The following is a 23,648-nucleotide window of genomic DNA, read 5'->3' on the forward strand; positions in this document are numbered from 1 at the left end:
GAATGACTATCGAAGTCAGACCTGCGCTATGCAGAAATTCATGGTTAATAACTCTGCAATACGCGCGCAAGTGATTCCCCAAAGAAACGGACGGATTCCCGGAAAATTGTTCAAGGAAAGGGGGCTCGAGATGAACATCGAGAGCGAGTCTATCCACCAGTAATTCATAAGTCGTGGTACCAGGTCGAAAGCTCGAAAAGATACAAAATGGCGGACAATGTTTACGTGCCGTGTGATGTTGCATAACCAGCAGGAAATGAGAGAGGCAAAGTGTGGTGATGTACGTTGTAAATGGCTAAAGGAAGAATTCCGACAACTAATGCATACGTACAAGTGTGGCAGCACTTAGGTAAATCAAACGGTATGCAAGGCACTGATGAAGCATTATGTGCTAAGCAATTAACGTAACGAATATCTGAAAACTGGATTGCAATGGGAAAAGCATGACAACATTCGAGTATGTGGGAGGCGAATCTGAAACATTCCGCATGTTGAACGCGTAAGTGTATTACAACAAGCAAAAAATGATGGACATGTCGTGTTTGTCCATATCAACAAACAGAAATCGTCATGTTGGTAATGTGTATAGTATTAATCATAAAATAAACAGTAAATACCCAGATCTGTAACCACAGAAGAGATGCATGAGAAATTAACTTACCTCTATCATTAAAGTAAATGTTGGAAGTGTCGTCCATTCATACGAATGCTTGCTCGTACCCGTCTTCGCAAAGATCCACGTACTCGTGATAACATGTCGGCATCCTGTTGAATATGTCCGCAACATTGTTCCACCCTTTCTCGAAACTCTTCTAATGTAGAATAAACTTGCGATTTCACATGGCCCCAGAGAAAGAAATCTAAAGGATTTAAGTCCGGTGAGCGCGGTGGCTAAGCAATAGGACCTATCCACTTTCGTCCGAATCGGACATGTAAATGTTCTCTGACACGGTTAAAGAAATGTGCTGGCGCTTCATCATACATAAACCACAGTAGCTGACGCCTATTGAGAGGTATATCTTCGAATAGAAGCGGCAATTGTGTTGGAGAAATCGCAAATATGAGATCCCAGTTAATGCATTAGGAAGAAAGAATGGTCCTACGAGCTGATCACCTAAGAGTCCTACCCACACATTTAAGGAAAACCTACGCTGATGTCGTAACTCCACTATTGCAAGTGGATTCTCAGGGGCCCAGACATGAGAATTGTGAAAATTTACGATGCCATCCTGGGTGAATTGTAAATAGGTCATCATTAATGAAATGAGGATTGCCAGTAATTTGTCTGCGAAGTCACTGACAAAACTGCATTCTCGCCGGAAAGTCTGTAGGGGTCAGTGGTTGGACGTTGGAGATGGTATGGGTACAACTGCTGTTCATGGAGAATGTGCCATACGAGAGCATTGGATACGCGTTCGGCAAGTCCCACACGTCTTGTGCTCGTTCCTGGGTTTTCGTCCACTGCCTGTAGCTCGCGTTCTTCTAATGCAGGGGTACGTACTGTCCTTGGCCTTCCCGGCCTTGAACAATGTGTAAAGCTCCCATGTTCTCGTTGCCTCTGATGTATTCTGATGAATGTTCTTCGGTCTGGTTGTTGTCTCGTAGCGAAAGTCTCGCGATATAACCTAGCGGCCTCTACCGAATTCCCGTTTGCTTTGCCGTACATAAAGTGCATGTCAGCATACTCAATATTACTGTACATTGTATCAATGGCAAGGTAAACAATAATTTAGCACTACACTAATAGCACTAATTAACACTGCACAATAGTATCCCCGTGGCTTTGCAACACTACTATAGCTATTGCACTGTTCCCCGCAATACGGTGAAGTAAGTACATCCACAACACTATAAAGGCAAGCGCATTTGACACCTCTTCAACACACAGAACTACTACATTCACTGTCGGCGAGAAAGACAAGTGAAGACAACGAACCTCTACACTCTGAATCATTTTTCCAAGCGACTACGACGAAAGCCTATAGACCTGTAGCAGAACACTTCAGGCAACATAATAAACAAACGTAGAAAGGCAAGTGTGTTTCCAATTCACATCTGTGATCAAAACAATGTAGTGTTCTTCCATTCCATATTTCCTGGCTTACCAGCTGATTGATAAGAAATGCGTAGTAGATATGAGGCACTATGGCTGAAATTTGATCCCTCCCGTTCTTAGAATTCGGTATCATTTCCTGGAATTGGTAGGCAAGTTTCGACAAGCCTTTAGTTGCTATGGTCATAGCCTTTTACGGCTACCACAGAAGCCCGTGGGAAAATTTTGGTTTATTTGACCCCCCGTCAACCCCTCCTCCCGGAAAGCCAAAGAGCATAAGCGATTAAGCCCCTTGGTCCTATTCCCACGAGATGTCTGGAGAATATGAACTGAAAGCATGATATTCAAATGAACGAAGCTTCTCAGGAGATTGTATGAAATTGGTCTTAGTTGCTAAGGTAAAGATTATATGTCATGATTTTTTTAAAAGCGTGAGATGAGACACATTATATGAGTCTCAGAACGAAACACATACTCATGCAAAATCGTGTTGATTAGCCCCTTGGCCCTATTCCCACAAAGTGTCTGTAGAAGCCGTGATAGTCAAATGATCAAAGCCTCTCACGAAATTGGCTTAGTTGCTAAGGTAAATATTGTATTTCACAATTTTTTTAAAGACGTGAGACATGAAACCAGATATAAGTCTCATAACGAAACACATACCTATACACTCCTTTCCCCCACACCTCCTGCGAATGGATTCCATTGATTGAGCAAATTCTAATAATGGAAACTTCTCATAGCATATCATATTGTTTAAAACGTAGGGTGTGAAGTGTGTTATATGAATGTTCACATGATGATATCTGCTATGCTAAGTAAATCGATATCACTTCCTGTTTAGTTGTTATGTTCATAGCCTTTGAGAACATCATGTTGCTAGAAACAAGATGAAACATGCCTTTTAGGGTTACCATCAGCTATAGGTTCATGAAAAAACACGCCTTTTCTAGTCGCCTTGTATTGGTTAGCTAATTTGAATTCCCAAGCCCCGCCCCCCTCCCGCAAAGACTCTTGAACGTCTACCGGATCTTCATCAGAGTCCTTTCAGTTACCACGATTGAAACCTACCAATTGATTGTGTTTTCAGCTTAAACTGTAGTGAGTGTTTTGTGCTTTAAGTTCTTAGGATTAAATCCTATCAATTGATTGTGTTTTCAACCTAAAACTGAAGTGTATGTGTGTTTTGTGATACCGCTCGTTCTTATTAAAATAGGTAAGTAAAATATATATGTTCTTTCTTCATTTAGTTATAAAGGCAGTTGAAAGAACAAGTGTATTTATTCAAAGTTCCGTTCATGTTCTAACATTTAAAAAAAAAAACACACAGACACATATGTGAATGTCTGTTTTGTTAGTCTCTTTCTTCCTCTGTTTTGCTAGTACATTGAACTACATCTTAAAATGGTTTAGTTTCAAAAGCAACAGATAAGATGCCATTGTCAAATGTTTTGATGATACGTACTACAACGAGATAACAAGACTGCCCTAGTTAAAAACACATAAGCGAACTTCTATGATGCTTCTAAGAAAAATGATAAGATGAAATTCTTGAATGTTTTCTGGTTCGCATTGCAATTGACGCAAGAAGTGTCTGTAGACTTGGTATTTTAATTTTGATAATATGATGTATACGTCTGTCTTTCTGTCTGTAAATGAAATCTTTTAAACAATGAAGAGATTTACGTCCAACAATAAAGCCAACAAGGTCTGTCTGTCTTTCTATGTCGGCTATGCTAATGGAGGCGATGGTGATGAGTTGAGTTGATTTTAGTTCAGCGTCCCTTTCAACAGCAAGGCTATATGAGACGTGGACCTACTGATTATCGTGGAATCTGAACCACTAAGTTTTACGTCTTACAGTTATGTCGGCTATGCTAATGCAGGCGGTGATGATGAGTTGATGAGTTGAGTTGATTTTAGTTTAGCGTCCCTTTCAGCAGCGAGGGTATATGAGACGTGGACCTACTGATTAACGTGGAATCCGAATCACATGAGCTCCCGCCGGGACGGTGGTGATGAGAATTGAATGAATGAAATGTTGCATTAAATTCACGTACACGGTGTTTGTCCATCGAGTTTTTACGTCCTACGGTTACGTCTACTAGGCTAATGAAGGAGAGGTGATAATGAAAAAATGAATGAAATGATGTAATGAAGAAAGTGGAAGGAAACTGATGAACTCCGAAGGGAAATCCACGCATACGATGTTTGTCCACCACAATGTTCATAGGGCACGAACTGGGATCGAATCAGGGACCCAAGCACTTGAGGTGAACGCTCTACCACCGAGCCACCGTGCCCTCTGGAACGTAAAATGAAATGATAAGGACGGTTTTCCGGGGACAGTCAATAGCATCTTTTCGTTAAGTTGTAAAGGAAGCAGGGAATTTGTGGTCGCTAAAATTAATGACAAGTATATAGAAAAAAAAAGACGTGATTTGAACACGGGACCTCATGCACCAGAGGTGAACACTCTACCACTGAGGCACTGAAGTTAATTTCATAATTTTCTAATGTTAATAAGAGTGAAATCTAACGTTAAATACACATACACAAGTCAACGAACTGAGAGAGAGTTTCTATATCTGCAATGTCTACTTGCAAAGAGCAGAAAAATAAGATAACAGAACATGTTTTGTATTTCAATGTTGTTCTCCAGCTGTCGCGTCAACATTATCGTAGGTCATGGTTTCAGACAACACGAAGCGAAGATATGTATGTGTGTGTTTTAGGTAATATTAAAACAGTATTTGAGATCTAAAACTTGACAAAACTAGTGTTGCTTATACATCTCGGATGTCGTTACTCATGTACACATGATGTTGATTGATTTTTGAGTTTAACGTTCCGTTCAGCAGCGAGGCTATATGCATCACAAAGTTCACACGACGAAAGTTAGGATTGAACCAGAGACCCCAATCACAGAAGGTGAACGCTTTACCACTGATCCACAGAACCCCACGATTTCATCATGGGGCACAAATCTTCAAGTTAAAACAATTGACTATTCTCAAATAAGAGAACATTTCTTCATTTCTTTAAGTGGATCTAGGAAGTTGAACTTTATACAGTTTTCTCCATATTATAGTCTAAGCTGTATGTGATATTACTTTAAAAGGACGAAAGTAGTTAAAATATTCCCTATTATTAACATCATTTCTTCTAAAATGCTCAGATTCCCGTCATAGAATTCGTATACTAGCTATGTACACAGGCATGCATTAAGAAATTTTTTGTTGGGAGAGGTCCAAGCTTTGGGCGACGGGGCTCAAACACTACAAGCCTCTGTGTAGTATCGAACGCGTATTATTTTGCACTCGAAAAGACAATAAGTACTTGTAAAATACTTTCATCTATATTGTCATAGCGTCCCTTTCAGCAGCGAGGCTATATGAGACGTGGACACTAAATCACCAAGGACCCCTATCGCATCACAAGTGAACGCTTTACCAATGATTCACCGAGACCCCCTAGTACTTGTAAAATACTTTCATCTATATTGTCATAGCGTCCCTTTCAGCATCGAGGCTATATGAGACGTTGACACTAAATCACCAAGGTCCCCTATCGCATCACAAGTGAACGCTTTACCACTGATTCACCGAGTCCCCTTAGTTCAAAGTACAGTACTCATGTAATAATATTATGTAACATAAAGTTTACTTGTCGAGGGGCTCCCTGGGGGTAATATTCATACACGTAAAATATTTTAAAATAAACAATATTAGTACCGATTCCATAGTTTTCGAAGGTGCTGTATTCAATAAAGACACTTTGAAAATAGTAACATGACATCTAAGGGGTAAAAAAAGTGGTGAGCTCACGGGGTCTCCCTAGGGGGTAATATTCATACACGTAAAATATTTTAAAATAAACAATATTAGTACCGATTCCATAGTTTTCGAAGGTGTTGTATTCAATAAAGACACTTTGAAAATAGTAACATGACATCTAAGGGGTAAAAAAGTGATGAGCTCACGGGGGATGATATTCATACACGTAAAAATAATTTAAAATAAACAGTATTAGTTTCGATTCCATAGTTTTCGAAGATGTTGTATTCAATAAAGACACTTTGAAATCAGTAACGTGACATCTAAGGGGTAAAAAGTGTTGAGCTCCCGGGGGTGATATTCATACACGTAAAATAAACAACATTAGTATCGATTCTATAGTTTTCGAAGGTGTTGTATTCAATAAAGTCACTTTGAAATCAGTAACATAACATCTAAGGGGTAAAAAGTTGTGGGCTCCCAGGGGGTGGTATTCTTACACGTAAAAAGGGGAGCATATGAATAAGACAAGTAAGACACATGTAGAAACGGTTTTCCGGGGAAAGTCAATAGCATCTTTTCGTTAAGTTGTAAAGAAGATAGCATTGAATTTGTGGTCGCTAAAATTAATGACAGTATAAAAGAAAGACATGTAGAGAGGAGGAGGAGGAAATATGGATTTCGCGTTCACTAAAATTAACGATAAAATTCTAAAACAGAATAAGTATAAAAGGACGTGTAATCTACATATCTTCATTAGTTAATACATTTGAAAGAGATTGTGAGCATACATTTGTTTCACTCCTCATTCCGTGGAATAGGAAGAAAAGTTAAAAATATTTAAAAGGTATGATGAGAGATTATTTCATTGCCATCATAAAGTTCTGTCTTATATAGTATATATTTATATATCTAATATATATTGATTTATAAGTAACAAAATTCATTTCTTTTTTATTTTAGGTTGCATACAAATAAAGATAAGTGTAATCCTTTTCCCTATTCCCGTTGATATTATTATTATTATTCCTTTTTAATTACTTATATATATCACATTTTACTTACTCGTATATTCTTTTAACGCTTATATACCCTTTCAAAATATTTATATACATATATATATTCCATTTAAATAAGATTTATATATCCTATTATATATCATATTCATATACCGTTTACATATATTGCATTACGTATATATACATCTGAGGAAGAAAAATGGCAAAAGAGAGTACGCAAGATTTACTGAAGGAGATTACGGTCTTCATTAATGACATTGAAGAAGAAGAAGAAGAAGAGGTAGTGGGCGTAAATAACGAAACGCAAGTTCTTTTAAGTGAAATAAATGCCATAATCGGGATAGAAGAAGAAGAAGAAGAAGAAATGCAAGAAGAAGAAGAAGAAGACGCAAAAGAAGAAATGGAAATAGATCATCATGAAAAAATGCAAGAAGAAGAAGCCGGAGAAGAACAAATGAAAATAGAAGAAAGAATAGAAGAAGCAGCAACAGAAGAAGAAGAAGAAAGAGAAACTATTGAAATTCAAATTCCAGTAGAAAAAGAAGAAGAATATGATGAAGAAGAACTATTACAAATATTGAACAGTGCTAGCAATAGAACGATAACAGAAGAAGCATCAGGCCGTATTAAAGAAATTATAAAGTGGTTACAGGAAGGAACAGAAGAAGACGTCGAAGAAAGGAGAAATGAAGAAGAAGAGCTGCTAAATTTCACGTTTTCCCAAATAATAGGAGAGGATTACAATAAGGAAGAGATGAAGATAGAAGAAGAAGATGATAAGTTTTACACGAATGAACTAGAAAATTGGATTAACAATTTGTTTCCCGATTCCAGAAAAGAAGAAGAAGAAGTAATATATCCCTCAATTATGGAAATATTAGCAGAGGCTAGTGCAGAACACGAAGAAATGGAAGTCGATTTAGACGACATAGAAAAAAGAATGGACGAATTGCTAGCCGTATTTGAAGCACAACGAAATTCAAATATACAAGTAGGATTCGGAAATAACAACCGTAATGATGGACACAATAGATTTCATATAATAGAAGAACGAAGAAGACAATACAGAAGATACAATATGGAGGGTAGAATGCTACGATTCCGTCTAGCCCCCGTGCGTGCAGATGAAAACCCTTTTACGGCAATTGAAGCAAGTCTACGGGCACTAATAGATTATTTGCTACGTAATGTGGACCAGCATGATTACGTAGGAATAACAATTACAAATGAGAGAGAAGGACACCGCCCTTTTTGGTTGTCATTCAGAGAAGCAAGAAATCTCTCAGCAGAAGTTCTATGGATAAGTTATGAGAAAGTACTGCAAAGTAATGCGGCTTTTCTTATAAATGAAGATTGCATCGTGAATTTTCATCATGTGCGCATGCCGAGAGGCCAAGGTCGTTTGAAACAACATATTATGAATACCGACGATTATGTAAAGGCAAAACGTGGTATTATCACAATTAAGAACACAGGTACAAGATGTTTAGCGCATGCAATCGTCGTTGCCATAGGACTGAAAAAATACAAGGGAAGAAATCAAACTGAATATAATAGATATGTAAAAAATCAAAATAAATATTTAATTCAGCAAGAAGTAGAAGATCTGTGTGAAGCTGCCGATGTAGATCTCAGTCATGGTGGTGGAATTCCTGAAATTCGTAAATTTCAGGAATATTTAAAGGATTATAAAATTACAGTGTATAGGGGATTTTCAGGAAGTGATGTTATGTTTGAAGCTCCACCAAGTGATAATGAGAGAACTGCTTTAAATTTACTGTTTATAGATAACCACTACAACGTCATTGAAAGCTTGACAGCATGTTTTAGCTGTAGTTATTATTGTGAAAGCTGTCATAAGAAATATGAAAAAAAACATGATCATTTGAAACATTGTACAGCTGTATGTTATCGTTGTCATCAGAAGCCTCCATGTGACTTTAAAGATACCCATATTACTTGCAATGATTGTAATCGAGAATTTTATGGTCAGTCATGCTATGACTATCACAAGTCAGCGCCGTATCAAAATGGAAAGCCTTTATGTTCCATTGTGAAATGCTGTGCCCAATGTTTGAAAATTTATGTAGTGAAAGAGAAGGGTTCTCACGTATGTGGAGAAACTTATTGCAACATTTGCTATGATATAGTACCACCCAATCATGAATGTTACATGAAAGTGAATGAAAGAAGAAAATCGAAAAAAGTCAATGAAAAAATCATCATGGAGAAGAAAGCTATGATTCTGTTTTATGATATTGAATGCACACAAGATACGAAAATAGAAGAGGAGGACGCAAACATATATGAACACATACCTAATGTCTTGGTTAGTCAACATGTATGTTACCAATGTTATGAAGATAACAACATCAAGAATGATTGTGTCATTTGTGGAAAGCGAGAAAATATTTTTGACGGAGAAAATGTAATAGAAGATTTTCTAAAACATCTTCAACAACGTCGACCAAACATTAAATCAGTAATCTGTGTTGCCCATAACTCAAAGGGATATGACGCACATTTCATCATTAAGACCATGGTTGAGAAGATGAATTGGACTCCAGAAGTAATCATGAATGGAGCAAAAATTCTCTCTCTTAAAATAGAAAACGTAACCTTCATCGATTCACTAAGCTTTCTTCCTATGCCCTTAAGTAAATTAAGTGGTGCATTTGGACTTCAATCGTGCAAAGGATATTTCCCACACTTCTTTAATCGACGTGAGAACCAAACCTATGAAGGGCCGCTTCCAGACATTAAATATTATGGAGCAGATACTATGAAAGTAGACGAAAGACGCAAGTTTCTCCAATGGTATACCGAACATCAAAACGACACCTTTAAAATGAAAGAAGAACTCATCAAGTATTGTGTACAGGATGTCGAGGTATTACGTCAAGCCTGTATTTCATTTATGAATACATTTGAATCTGAAACTAATGTCAATCCCTTACTTGAATGTATTACAATTGCCAGTGCATGTAATTTGGTATATCGTAGAAATTTCTTAAAGGAAAATACAATTGGTATCATACCAAAGAACGGATATCGATGGAGAGATGTACAATCAGTTGAAGCAGTACAATGGATAGCTTGGGAAGAAAAAACCAGAAACATCCAAATTACCAATGCTGCACGTAGTAAGGAAAAACGAATAGCCTCAATGAAAGTAGATGGTGTATGGACAGATCCCAACACAGGAAGAATACACGTTTGGGAGTATGAAGGCGATTTCACACATGGTTGTATCTACTGCTACCCTAACGACAGAGATAAACCCATCTATAACAATGCTACAGATACCATGGAATTTCGATATGAAGCAACAAAGAAGAAAATCCAAAAATTAAAAGATTTTGGGTGTGAAGTGCATGAAATATGGGGTTGTGAATTTAAAAAACAATTGGCAGGAAATGAAGAGATGAAGAAGTATGTTAGTAATCATCCGTATACAAAGAAAACACCATTAAAACCTCGTGACGCTTTTTATGGAGGACGTGTGAATGCCATACGTTTGTATCATAAAGCACAAGAATCTGAAGGAGAGACCATAAAATACAAAGATGTTATTTCATTGTACCCATTTATCTCTAAGACTAAGAAGTTTCCAATTCGTCATCCTACTATCTACCTGCCTGGAGATTCAAATATCCCCACCATTGAAGAAGTAGAAGGATTAGTTAAGCTCAGTATTTTGCCTCCAAAACAACTGTTTCATCCTGTACTCCCTTATAAATCAAATGATAGATTGATGTTTCCACTCTGCCGTACATGTTGTGATGAATTAAACCAAGCACCTTGTAATCACAACGATGAAGACCGAGTGCTACATGGAACATGGGTAGCAGATGAAGTAAGAAAGGCATTAGAAAAAGGATACAAAATAATAGATATTCATGAAATATGGGCATATGACGTTGTTCAATATGATGAAAAAACAAAAAGTGGTGGCTTATTTGCAGAATACATAAACACCTTCCTGAAAGCAAAAACAGAAGCAAGTGGATGGCCAGCATGGTGTGAAACAGATGAATTAAAGAAGAAGTACATTCAGCAATTTTATGAAAAGGAAGGAATACGTCTAGATGAGAACAAAATTAAACATAATCCAGCACTTAGAAGTTTAGCTAAATTAATGCTAAATTCATTTTGGGGAAAATTTGGTCAACGTGAGAACATGGGTCATGTCAGCATTATTAATGAACCCAAGGAATTATATGAAAAATTAACATCTCATGATATAGATGTTCATCAAATATTCCCAGTAAATGATGACATGTTATATGTATATTGGCAATACACCGATGACGTTCCTGTTTCACTACCAACAGTAAATGTTGTCATAGCCGCATACACAACAGCACAAGCAAGATTAGAATTGTACAAATATTTAGATCAGCTACAAGAAAGAGTATTATATTTTGATACTGATTCCGTCATTTATACGCAAAAACCTGGTGAAAGTACAATTCCAACTGGTGACTTTTTAGGCGATTTAACAAATGAAGTCCTCGAATATGGTAAAGAAGCCTATATTTCAGAATATGTATCGGCGGGCCCGAAGAATTACAGCTTACGTATTTTTGATCCCAGCACGAAGAAGGAGTTTCAAGTGTGCAAGATACGGGGCTTTTCATTAAACTATGAATCTTCAAAACACCTAAATTTTGATGTAATGAAGAAAATGATAGTAGATAATGAAGAGGATGCAGAAGAAGAGGAAGAATCTCGTTCCACGGAAGTAAAAATTACCAATGAGAAAAAAATTTGCCGCAGGAAAGACCATACTATCGTCAGCATGCCCGAAACAAAAATTTATAAGATAAATTATATTAAACGACGTAGAATACCAAATTCATATGATACTCTTCCATATGGCTACACTACTTCCAACAAAAGAAGAAGAGAAATGTAATAAGGCCCTTTATAAATATACGTATGAAGAAAGAATGATCATACTCTTTAACATGGACACGACGTGGAAACATCCCTTTTCATGTATTGTTGCCGGACCAAGTGGATGTGGAAAAACTTCCTTTGTAATACGTTTCCTGTCCAATTTACCACGTATGGTTAATACATCGTTTCGTCATATTTATTGGTACTATGCAGAATGGCAAAATGCATACAGAGAAATTTCGACAAAAGTACAATTTATTGAAGGATTACCTCAAACAAAAGACTTTTTACCTGAAACTGGACCACACCTTATTATTATTGATGATCAAATGTGTGAAGTGAACCGCAATATAGTTGATTTCTTTACAAAGGGTTCTCATCATAGAAATCTTAGTGTACTATTTATTACACAAAACATATTTCATCAGGGAAAAGGAAGCAGAGATATGAGTTTGAATTGTTCTTATCTCATATTATTTAAAAATCCAAGAGATAAATCACAAATTAAACATTTGAGTTATCAATTAACTCCTGAGAATCCAAAATTTCTTCAAGAAAGTTTCAACGACGCAACAAAGTTACCATATGGATATTTCTTTATTGATTTAAAACAGGATACGCCAGATGAACTTCGTTTTCAAACAAATATCTTTCCTGATGATATTTATCATTACGTTTATGTTCCATCGAAATAGAAGAAGAAGATGTGTTTATAATGTTTGTTTTAAACTGTGTTTCTTCATTCTGACAATATGTCTCCAAGAGTAAAACACGGAGATCTTCTTCGTACGCTGAGCAAAGCAAATCCTAAATTACGTAAAGCTATATTGGCCAATGCAGACTCTTCAGTGATTCGAAGTATTTGCGAATGTTGTTATAATGTGTTAAAAGGGAATGTACCTCTTACAAAGACACAGAAAGCAAGATTAAAGCGATACAAGAGGACGCTTCGATATCTTGTGAAGAAAGGAAACTCCATCCAAAAGAAGAAGAAGCATTTATTAGTACAGCAGCAGGGTGGATTCCTACCGGCATTATTAGCTCCTATTTTAACTGGTGCATTATCAAGTTTACTATTCCGTTAGTACAATGGAACACGCAAAGAAGATGATTTTAGTTCCACCTGAAGTTCTGAATCGTATACAAACACCAACATCATCATCATCATCAGCCCTGGAGAAACGTGAATCTAATTTGGATCAAGAAATGCAAGAGATTTTACAGTTATCATCGCTTAGTGATGAAGAAAAGTGGAATCAGTATAACAATATTCTTCAAAAATATTTACATTTAATACGAAAACAAGAAGAACCTGTGACACTTTCAATTACGTCAACTAAATCAGAGAAGCCTGAAGTAGAAGAAGAAATATTATTATCCATACCCAAAATGTTTCGTAAAAGAGCTGAATTACTACTACATAGAATGAAACATGATGATAATATCACGTGGGATAATAAAGGAACTGTTTACATCAGAGGTGATAAACTAGAAGGATCTCACATTGTAGATTTAATTTCTGATGTGTCGCGACCCAGGAAACACACAAATCCACCGGGATGGGAGAAATTTTGTAATTATTTATCTTCTAATAACACACCTCAAGAACTTATTGGAAATCCAAAACGTTTGTCATATATTTTACGACGAACTAAAGCATCGCCAACAGCATCATCGTCAAGGGAAAAAATACCTCTGAAATCGTTTCCAGAAGACGACGAAGAAGCAGAAGAAGAAGAAGAAGAAAAGGAAAAAGTAATATCTCCTATAAGGAAAAGGAAACGTGCCTGTAAACGTCCAGTATGGTCAAGGTGGAAACCGTAAACAAACAGTTAAGCAAGATTTACTACAACCCTTCACATCCTGCCTCGTTTTCAACTGTTAAAAAATTGTGGATAGCTACAAAGAAGAAAATTCCTATACATTGTATAAGAAGATGGTTACTGCAACAAACAACATATACGTTACACAAACCTGTACGTCGTCGTTTTAAAAGAGATTTCTATGTAGTGAATAACATTGATGATGAGTGGGAAAGTGATATTAATGATCTTCAATCTCTTCATAAATTTAATGATGAATATCGTTATATTCTTACAGTGATAGATGTGTTCAGTCGATATGCATGGGCTGTGCCATTAAAATCTAAAAGTACAAATGATGTCTTAAAAGCATTGAAACTTGTGTTCAAAGACAGAAAACCAATTACATTCCGAACAGATAAAGGAAGTGAGTTTACTAATAAAACAATACAGAAGTACTTAGAGGACAATAAAATAAAACATATTACAACTAAAAATCCTGATATAAAAGCTAGTATTGTAGAACGTTTTAACAGAACTCTAAAAGAAAAAATGTGGAAGTATTTTACAAAGTATCAAACGTATAATTATTTAAATGTATTACCTCTTCTTGTGAAATCATACAATGAAGGTTATCATTCAAGTATAAAGATGTCACCTGCAAATGTTTCTCAAAATAACCTATTACAAGTATGGCATAATCAATATGATAATAAAATAAAGAAGAAGAAGAAGAAGAAGAATCCAAATTTCTCAAAACATCTTAAGATTGGTGATACAGTGCGAATTAGTAAAACTAAACGTACATTTGATAAAGGATATATGCAAAATTGGACTTGGGAAATATTTAAAGTGAAGAAGATAATACCAAGAGATCCACCTGTTTATGAAATTGAAGATTTAAACAAGGAACCACTGGATGGATTATTTTACAGAGAGGAATTACAACCTGTGACGTTATCAAAGACATTTTACATAGATAAAATCATACGTACAAGAAGAAAAGGCAGCAGAAAAGAATATCTTGTTCATTGGAAAGGATATCCTTCTTCTTTCGATTCCTGGATACCTGCATCATCCGTAAAGAAGATCGAGAAGTACAATGGAACCTGATGGAGATTTTTACGTTACGCTTCCCAGTAATAGTTCTATGGAATATTTTCCTGACAACACCTTAACATCATACACTACGAAACTTCATCAAAGAATGGAATTCCATGAAAAGTGGGAAGTGGCTATTGTTGAAATTCATTATCCTCATTCAATATTAAATATTAATGACGAAAATAATAAAATTTTTTACAAACCTGCAAAAAGTGATGAATGGAAATTTATAACTATTCCTGTACGTTATTACACTGACATATCAGAATTGATAAAGATAATAAATACGTACAACAGATTCACAAATTTACATATTTCTTATACTCGTGAGAGTAATACCTGTTTTATACGACGTCTTCATAAAGACATAGATGTAGACGTTGCATTATCACCAAGTGTTAGTGCGATGTTGGGGTTTGATCCAAGCGTTGATTTGAAGGATATGCAACAAGGTCAAAGCATTCCAAATTTACGTTTAGGACTTCCATCTACAATGTATGTGTATTGTGATATAATTCAATCTGTATTTGTTGGAGATACAGTAGCACCATTATTACGTATCATAAATATGAATCCTGTGAATCATACATTTGGAAGTAGTGTTATAGAAATTTTTAATCCTCCACATTATGTGCCTATAGAGAAGATGCATTTTGAACACATCAAAATAGATATAAGAGATAGTACAGGCTCTCCACTGGCATTCACTTTCGGAACTGTATGCGTTAAACTACATTTTCGACCAGTGCGTCAACATCGACAAATATGAATAATCCATATTTACAATATTATCAAAAACAAGCTCTTTCTGGAACTGGAAACGTTTATGTTGGCTCCCCTTATCAAGTTGGACATGGTATTGGAAGTTTCCTTGGAGGATTATTTCGTTCTGTCATGCCACTAGTAAAACAAGGAGCTAAAACAGTAGGAAAGGAATTATTAAAATCTGGAGCAAACGTTATTACTGATGTCATCATCGACAATCAACCTATTAACGAATCCTTTCATCAACGAATGGGTGAAGCGAGATCCGTCTTGCAAGACAGAGCAAAAAATAAACTGAAATCTATGCTAGGATCTGGATATCAACGAAGGAAAAGAAGAATTACACATCATTCCATCTTTAACCCTTCACCATTACACATCATCAAGCGCAAGAAGAAGGAGAAGGGCAAGAGGAAACGTACACAGAAAACAAAGAAAAATCAGTCTTATAAGAAGAGGAAGTTATCACACGATATCTTTGATTAAATCATCACCATTATGGCTTTCTTACATCATCAATCCTGCGAGTGTGTAAAAAGTGAACTAGATATTTTTTCTACAAAACCAACGCAAACCAGTATATTGGATAATCATGTCGTTACATACAAACCAATCAGTTCACTAGCTGATAATGCTCCTATAGAGTTTGTCATCCCAGGAACAAGTGATGAATACATAGATCTACCACATACTCTTCTTTACATCGAAGCTCAAATCGTTAAGCCTGATGGATCGGCATTTGGTGAAAGTGATAAAGCTGTGGCTCCTATTAATGACTTTTTAAATTCTATGTTCAGTGAAGTGGAAGTGTATTTAAATAACAAACTGATTTCATTTCCATCTCATAATCATCCATATCGATCATACATTGAAAAGCTGTTAAATTATGATGATTCTGCTAAAAATACTCATCTTCAATGTGCATTCTGGTTTCAAGATACTGCTGGACATATGGATGCAACATCTAGTGGTAATAAAGGATTTCAACAACGTTATGAATTAACAAAAAAAAGTGCAAAATTCGACATGCTTGGACATCTTCATTGTGATATTTTTAATCAAGATAAATTTTTAATCCAAGGAGTAGAATTACGTCTCAAGTTAATTCCTGCAAAGCCAAACTTTTGTCTCATCGCTAGTGATGCGTCTGTTGAAGCTAAAGTGAACATTTTAGACGCTGCTTTACATATTAAAAAGATTAATGTTAGTCCTACAATAAAACTAGCACATAACAAGCTTCTACAATCAACAACAGCCAAATATCCTCTCACAAGAGTGCAAATGAAGTCGTTCGTCATTCCAAAGGATCTTCAATCAAAAACAATAGATAATTTATTTATGGGAGTATTACCAACTCGAGTGATTGTGGCGTTTACACAAAATGATGCCTATACAGGAACAATAACTTCAAATCCATTTCATTTCAAACATTTTGACATCAATTTCTTCTCTCTATACATTGATGGAAAACCTGTACCTTCAAAACCATTACAACCAATTTTCGAAAACAACCTCTATGTTTCCTCATATCATACCTTATTCTGTGGATCAGGCATTCACTTTTCAAATCATGGCAACAATATTCCTCGCCTTGACTTTCCTCAAGGATACACTATCTTTGTTTTCGACATTACTCAAGATGGAGAAGCCAGCGCTGTGCAGCATTGGAATCTTATACGTCATGGGTGTGTTCGTCTGGAAGTTCATTTTACGAAGCCTCTACCAGCACCTATCTCCTGCATTGTGTATGGAGAATTCCAATCTCTCTTAGAAGTGGATCATCAGAGGAACATCATCATGGATTTTTAAAGGTACGTTATTTAAATATCATATCATATATGTACATGTCTGCATTTTTATACATGATGTCCTCTACACTAGATTTATTAAATGCTTTGCAAACAAATTCTTTATTTCACAATCATTTCGTTGGCGTATATGCAGCCAATGAATTACCAGCACATGTTCCACTACCTGCAGCTATCATCATAAATACAGATCCCTCGAACAAACTTGGCACACACTGGATTTCCGTATATATTCATACTGATGGCCGTGCCCACTACTTCGATACATTTGGATTTCCTCCATATGTAATGCATCATATTCAATTTCTACGTAGAAATTCCACTTCTTATACATTTAATAATAAACAAATTCAAAGTGTGAAATCATCCTTATGTGGGCATTATTCATATCTTTTCCTATGCTTCAAAGCTAAAGGAAAGTCCTTAAATGAATTTCATTACACTTTCTCATCAACTCCAGAAAAAAATGATCGTCGTTTGCTGTATTTACTTTTACAGGTAATCATGTCTTCATTCTTCTTCTTCGTTCGTTTTGATTACTTTCTTTTCATATTATTGCAGGTAGCCATTTCTTCTTCTTCTTCTTCTTTATTATAATGTGTTTGTATGTATTATTATTTGTTCATGATTATAGATAAAATAAATTTTAAGTTTGTTTTTTTCATTTTTTTCATTTCAGAGAGTAAAAGATCGTCATCGTGTGTATGGACATCATCTTCAATGTTCAGATTGACTTGTATCTACGTTTCATCACCAACATCAACAGCAGTAGTATCATCAGTGAACAGTATATGACAGTTGTGAAGTTATCAACACATGGACAATGGAAACAAAATCTAACGTTCTTTTTTTTAAAATGTACTATACTTACCGGCGTTTTAATTGTGTAAATAGTTTCATCAACAATAAACACTTTGTATTATTTTTTCTCTTTGAAAACAAATGTTTTATTTCTTATTTTCTCCGTTTCCTAATAAATAAATATGTTTTATGATCAGTTATGTAATTAAATACACATATCATAAAACATATTTTTAAGTCATTGAATTAAAGAATTTCATAGTGATTTAAAAAAAAAATTCTAAAACTGATTTTTTAATTCAATGATGTAATCATATAACTACATAATAATAATAATGAATTCAAATACTTAATCAGTTATTCTTTCGTAAATTAAATCAAGTATGTGAATTCAATATTATTATTATTATTATGATAGGACTTTTGTTTTTAAAATTTTAATATTAATTATTTGAGTTCCTTTTTTAAAAATTAAAAAAAAGTCCTATCATACTTAAGACAAAGTTGTATAATAATAATAATTTCAAATACTAATTTTTATTTTAACATTCATTTCAAGAATTTGAATTCATTATGATTATTATTATTATTATTATACGTATCACTTATAATATACGAGGAAAAAATATGTTAGGATTTTTTTCTTATAAAAAACTTTAAAATCCTAACATATTGAGGTGTATGAAACGAACACAAAACACACACACACAAATAAAACATTTCACTTTCCACTATATATATATTTTTATTACATTTGATATTACGTTGTTTCGTATACATGAAAAAACAAATCAATTTCTCCTTCTTTATGAAGAGTCGTTCACTTCATTGATACCCTCCGAAGGTTGAGTTTCGGTTTCCCCCCACCATGGCTGTGTCGATACACTATCAAATAAATCAGCCATTATTGAATCTATGAGTTTTTGTTTGCAAAATACTTTCATTTCCAATTTTAATCGTTCACCATCAATGTTCACATCACTGTTCTTATCAAGAGAGACACTTGGAAAACTGATGTTCATACCATTAATAATACTCTGTTCATCTACACAGGTATGGATTCCGGCAAGTCCTCTGCATGTAAGACACTGTAATTGTACATGATTACGAATAGTATCTGTACACAAGTCAAAATATTCACGTAGCACAACACTACAAACTTTACTGTTTTTCACAGCATGTTCAATACACGGTAATATTTCCAAGAAATAAAGCCAATCACTTGAAGATAAGTACACAGTGTTTCGAGGAGCATGAAGTGTTCCTTTCTTCTCTAACATCACTAATTTTTCACCCATTAGTTTTCGTACCACCAGTTCGTTTTTTCGACCAAGAGATTTTATAAATGTAATTTCCACTTGAGAATTTAAATAGTCCGTAACAAATGGGGTTAAATGTACAAGTTTCTCCCACTCTGCCAAATTTAACTCCACTCCAAACACAAGTCCTTTGCCAACACGAATCACTGGTTCAAATGTATCACTATCCAGTCCAATGCAAATTAATTTGGTTTTCATTGAATTAAGTCCATATTCAACATTTAACAAGTACTCTTTTTTGATATCCATAGTTGACGCACAAGCACTCAAAGACATGTTACTCCAGTCGCTGGTCAGTACAGAATAACGACACTATGCATACAGATGACTGCGCATGCATGAAGAGGAGGGGCGAAGAGGAAAATTCATGTTTCATCTTGTTTGTACATGGCACCATACACTTACGATGAGTAAACCAGTTCAGTAAATTCAAGATCGTGCATGTTACGTCCAGATACATTAATCTTCATTCCTTTATATATTAAACAGACATTTCCACTTTGTAAATACGTTAATAATGCACCATTATCTGCTTCCAATTTTTCAGTACAACGTCCAGGTAAAATCACTTTTTCACCTCCTTCAAATGTCACACAGGCCTTCCTACCATATACCGTTGTAATTATCTCACAGTTTACAATACGAAATGGTACTCCAATCTCCAAATCTCGCATTTTTGTAAAGGGTACCATTGATGGCTTATTAAGTTTATCTAATAAACTCATTGACGATGACATCTTTAAAATTTTTGACGTTTCTTCCTTTGCAACAGCTGCTAACAGAATGATCTACACAAGCACATACGTTCCGCTTACGCTCTTCGCAGGAGGGGTGAGGGGTTTGGGGATTCAAATTATTAGCCAATAAACGACAAGAACACGAAAAAGGCATGTTTTATCTTGTTTTTACATCTGGTAGGCGTCCAAGACTATGAGCATAGCAACAGCAAACCAACATTTTCCCACGGGCTTCTGTGGTAACCGTAAAAGGCTATGAACATAGCAACTAAAGAGGAGGAGGGGTTGACGGGGGGTCAAATAAACCAAAATTTTCCCACGGGCTTCTGTGGTAGCCGTAAAAGGCTATGACCATAGCAACTAAAGGCTTGTCGAAACTTGCCTACCAATTCCAGGAAATGATACCGAATTCTAAGAACGGGAGGGATCAAATTTCAGCCATAGTGCCTCATATCTACTTGCGTGCACAGTTTTTTCTTTGTGTATACGTACAGGGGATGAACCAAATAATGTGCAACATACAGGCGCTCGATTGATTGAGTTATTGTTGCCTTAAACGAGCTTAGGAGATTCGAAGGACGGGACCTACGATTTGGAAAATCTAGGATCAGAACCACTGCATTCAGTGGGCACTTCAGCGGATTTGAACCCGCAACATCATACACACAAAGTGAGCTCAACGTCTGTTGCAAACCCGATTCAGTATTTCCAGCTGGCTTGCATGTTCTGCCAGTGTTCCTTTCGTCCATTCCATTCATTTTTGCACATCGTTTGTTTTACCTAGGTATTGGTACAGTAAAGCACTACTCTGTACATGTGTATTTGTCTTAGGAATGTGCTCTGAAGTAATTCACAATATGCACCACCACCTTTCTTTGATTGCCTCTCTCATTTCCTGCTGGTTATGCAACATCACACGGCACGTAAACATTGTCCGCCATTTTGTATCTTTTCGAGCTTTCGACCTGGTACCACGATTTATGAATTACTGGTGGATAGACTCACCCTCGATGTTCATCTCGAGCCCCTTTCCTTGGACAATTTTCAGGGAATCCCTCCGTTTCTTTGGGGAATCACTTGCGCGCGTATTGCAGAGTTATCAACCATGAATTTCTGCATAGCGTAGGTCTGACTTCGATAGTCATTCATTGGACCGCCCTCTGTCCGATTCATACTTTTGAAGATATTCGTCTCTAAACTTCATTTTCCCACACTTTCGACAGCCCCTATCTCCGTTACGAAGCGTTTGCGGACACATGTTTACCCAAGATTTTTTTGTTAGTTTTGGCTTGTACTATCTACGGTTTAATTTATGACCGTTACTTATTAAACACCTTATATATATATATATATATATATATATATATATATATATATATATATATATATATATATATATATATATATATACGTGCAAAGCTACTCCTCAATTATTGTGCATAAAAATGGATTTATTAAAGGTATTTAGCATCTACTCTCCCGTGACGGTTTGTCTTGATCACTAAAAACCAGAGGCGGTATGCCTTCATCACTGAAAAACCAGAGGCGGTACGGTATATCACCGCATACCGTCTCACTTCGACCACTGGTGTAATGAATTCAGATTCAAGGCACTCCAGTATCTATTGATACTGTCCAACATACTTTATAAGTATTATGTAGTATTTTTGGCTCATTAATTGGGAGTTAATGTTAGTGTAAATGCTTGACCACGTCTTATATTTGTTTTCTGGGTCACAATAACAAATATGCAAGATTAACAGTGACGTTCCAATTGACTGGAACTTATGACGTCATCAACATGGCTGCTGGTAGAATTGTCAGAAGAAGTTTTAAACGTGTATACTTCCACGTATACGTCCCGCCCATCTTAGGATGTGATTGAAATTGTATATTTAAAGAGTGGATGCAAGTGACAAGTAGAGACCTGCACAGCATCCTAATACAAGATGGTGTGACAAAATTAGCTAGCATTGCGAATATTTTGGAAACAAATGATCCACGTCTGGCAAGATAGCCCCCCCATTTTAGAAAATTGAAACAACGACTAGGTCATTCGTTTGTACTACGTTTGTACCTTTTGTACAGAAAATAATTTCGTTTGTACACTCCGCATAAAAAAATTGCGACAGCTAACGCAGTACAGTTAGGCCACCTAATATACACCTTCTTATCCCATAATCGTGTCTGGAAAAAAGACTCCCTCTCTCTCCTCCTTTCTTCTCTCCCATGCTAAAATTATCTAACAACATGAACGCAATTCTAATTTCAAACTACACATATGTTAGTATCGATAAAATGAAATAACAAAACCGAGACGAAACAAGATTCATAAGTTAATTTAGTTAGAAACTGAAAAACACACAATGAAAAATTGAAACCAATGGATGTCTATTACACAGAGGTTCAGAAATGAGGCAGAGAGAGAGAGACATAGAAGGCGAGAGAAGAAGAAAAAGAAAAGAGAGAACAGATAAAAATGTGGAATTTTAAACTTAGTAAGAAAAGAACCTAACATTATAAAGTTCCTTTATCAGAAATCCAACAGTAATATAGAAATAACGTTTGTTTTTATGTTTTTTCAGGACTATTCGAATATATAGAGGATGCTTGAAACATTCATTAAGTCACTTTTAAAAAGGATAGCATACTCACTTTCCAGTAGAATTGTAGATCTCACAGACACATCTAAGATAATGTCAACAGTTTAACACATGCTTTGTTTTCGCATGGTTCGGTTGTAAATTCGGTAGTGTTCATTGAACGTACTGATGCAAACTACACTCTAATAAACCCTGTAGGTAGCGTAGGTCATATCTTCCCTTCCAGACTACTAATGCAAAGGAACAAAAAAAAAAAAAAAAAAAAAAAGGAAGAAAGAAAGAAAGATAAAATTGAATGAGTGCTATTTTACTGGTAAATTTTTATGAGAAATATCCTATATTAAAAGTCCAAACCCTATCATAATGAGAAGTTACAAATGTTCAAATGGAAAAAGGGATGTTCCTTATAGATGTAGCAGAGCTTGCATGTTTCAAATTTCAAAGTGAATAAATCACATTGAATTATAGGATGGAAACAAATTTGTGCCATTTTGCGTTTTCTTGATTTTAATCGTTTACGTTGTTTCGAATATTTCAGCATGTATTTGTCCTAACAAATTTAAAATTGCTGGACGTCTCCAACTTGTGCAGAGCTGAAATTTTGATCTCTTAACATTTTTGTCTAAAACCACTTAAAAGGGGTGAAATCACGGCCTATGGTAGCAACATTTTTAGACATTGAAGACATGTTTGGGAAGAGGAAGCAACTGATGTAGAGGTCTGAATTTGTGTGTTCATGTAGTCCGGGGTCATAAGTTCATACTCAAAAATTTGTAGACCTGTAGCTGCTCCCAAAGGCCTGAAAAAATCGTAAAGTTGGGGAATTATGCCAATTTGGCACATTTCAGTGTCCAATATCTCCAATGGACCTTTATAAAAAAATCTGATATTTTGGGAATAATTACTCCTTTAGTATACCATAACACACAACAAAGCGCGTTTTCTGTTTTTGAGCGGAA

At 35.6% G+C, this 23,648-nt stretch overlaps 1 protein-coding gene across 1 annotated transcript; it reads left to right on the top strand.

The window, feature by feature from the left end:
• The first annotated feature begins 14,882 nt into the window (after positions 1–14,882).
• On the top strand, positions 14,883–18,054 carry LOC145674548 (uncharacterized protein F54H12.2-like). The gene is made up of 2 exons (XM_081744716.1): positions 14,883–17,232; positions 17,909–18,054. Exon 1 carries the CDS (start codon positions 15,920–15,922, stop codon positions 17,228–17,230), a length of 1,311 nt encoding a protein of 436 aa, XP_081600842.1. The 5' UTR covers positions 14,883–15,919; the 3' UTR covers positions 17,231–17,232; positions 17,909–18,054.
• Positions 18,055–23,648: the final 5,594 nt, after the last annotated feature.

Source organism: Thermobia domestica, chromosome 17, assembly GCF_964235325.1.
Source record: "Thermobia domestica chromosome 17, izTheDome1.hap1.1, whole genome shotgun sequence".
NCBI classification, from domain to species: Eukaryota; Metazoa; Arthropoda; class Insecta; order Zygentoma; family Lepismatidae; genus Thermobia; species Thermobia domestica.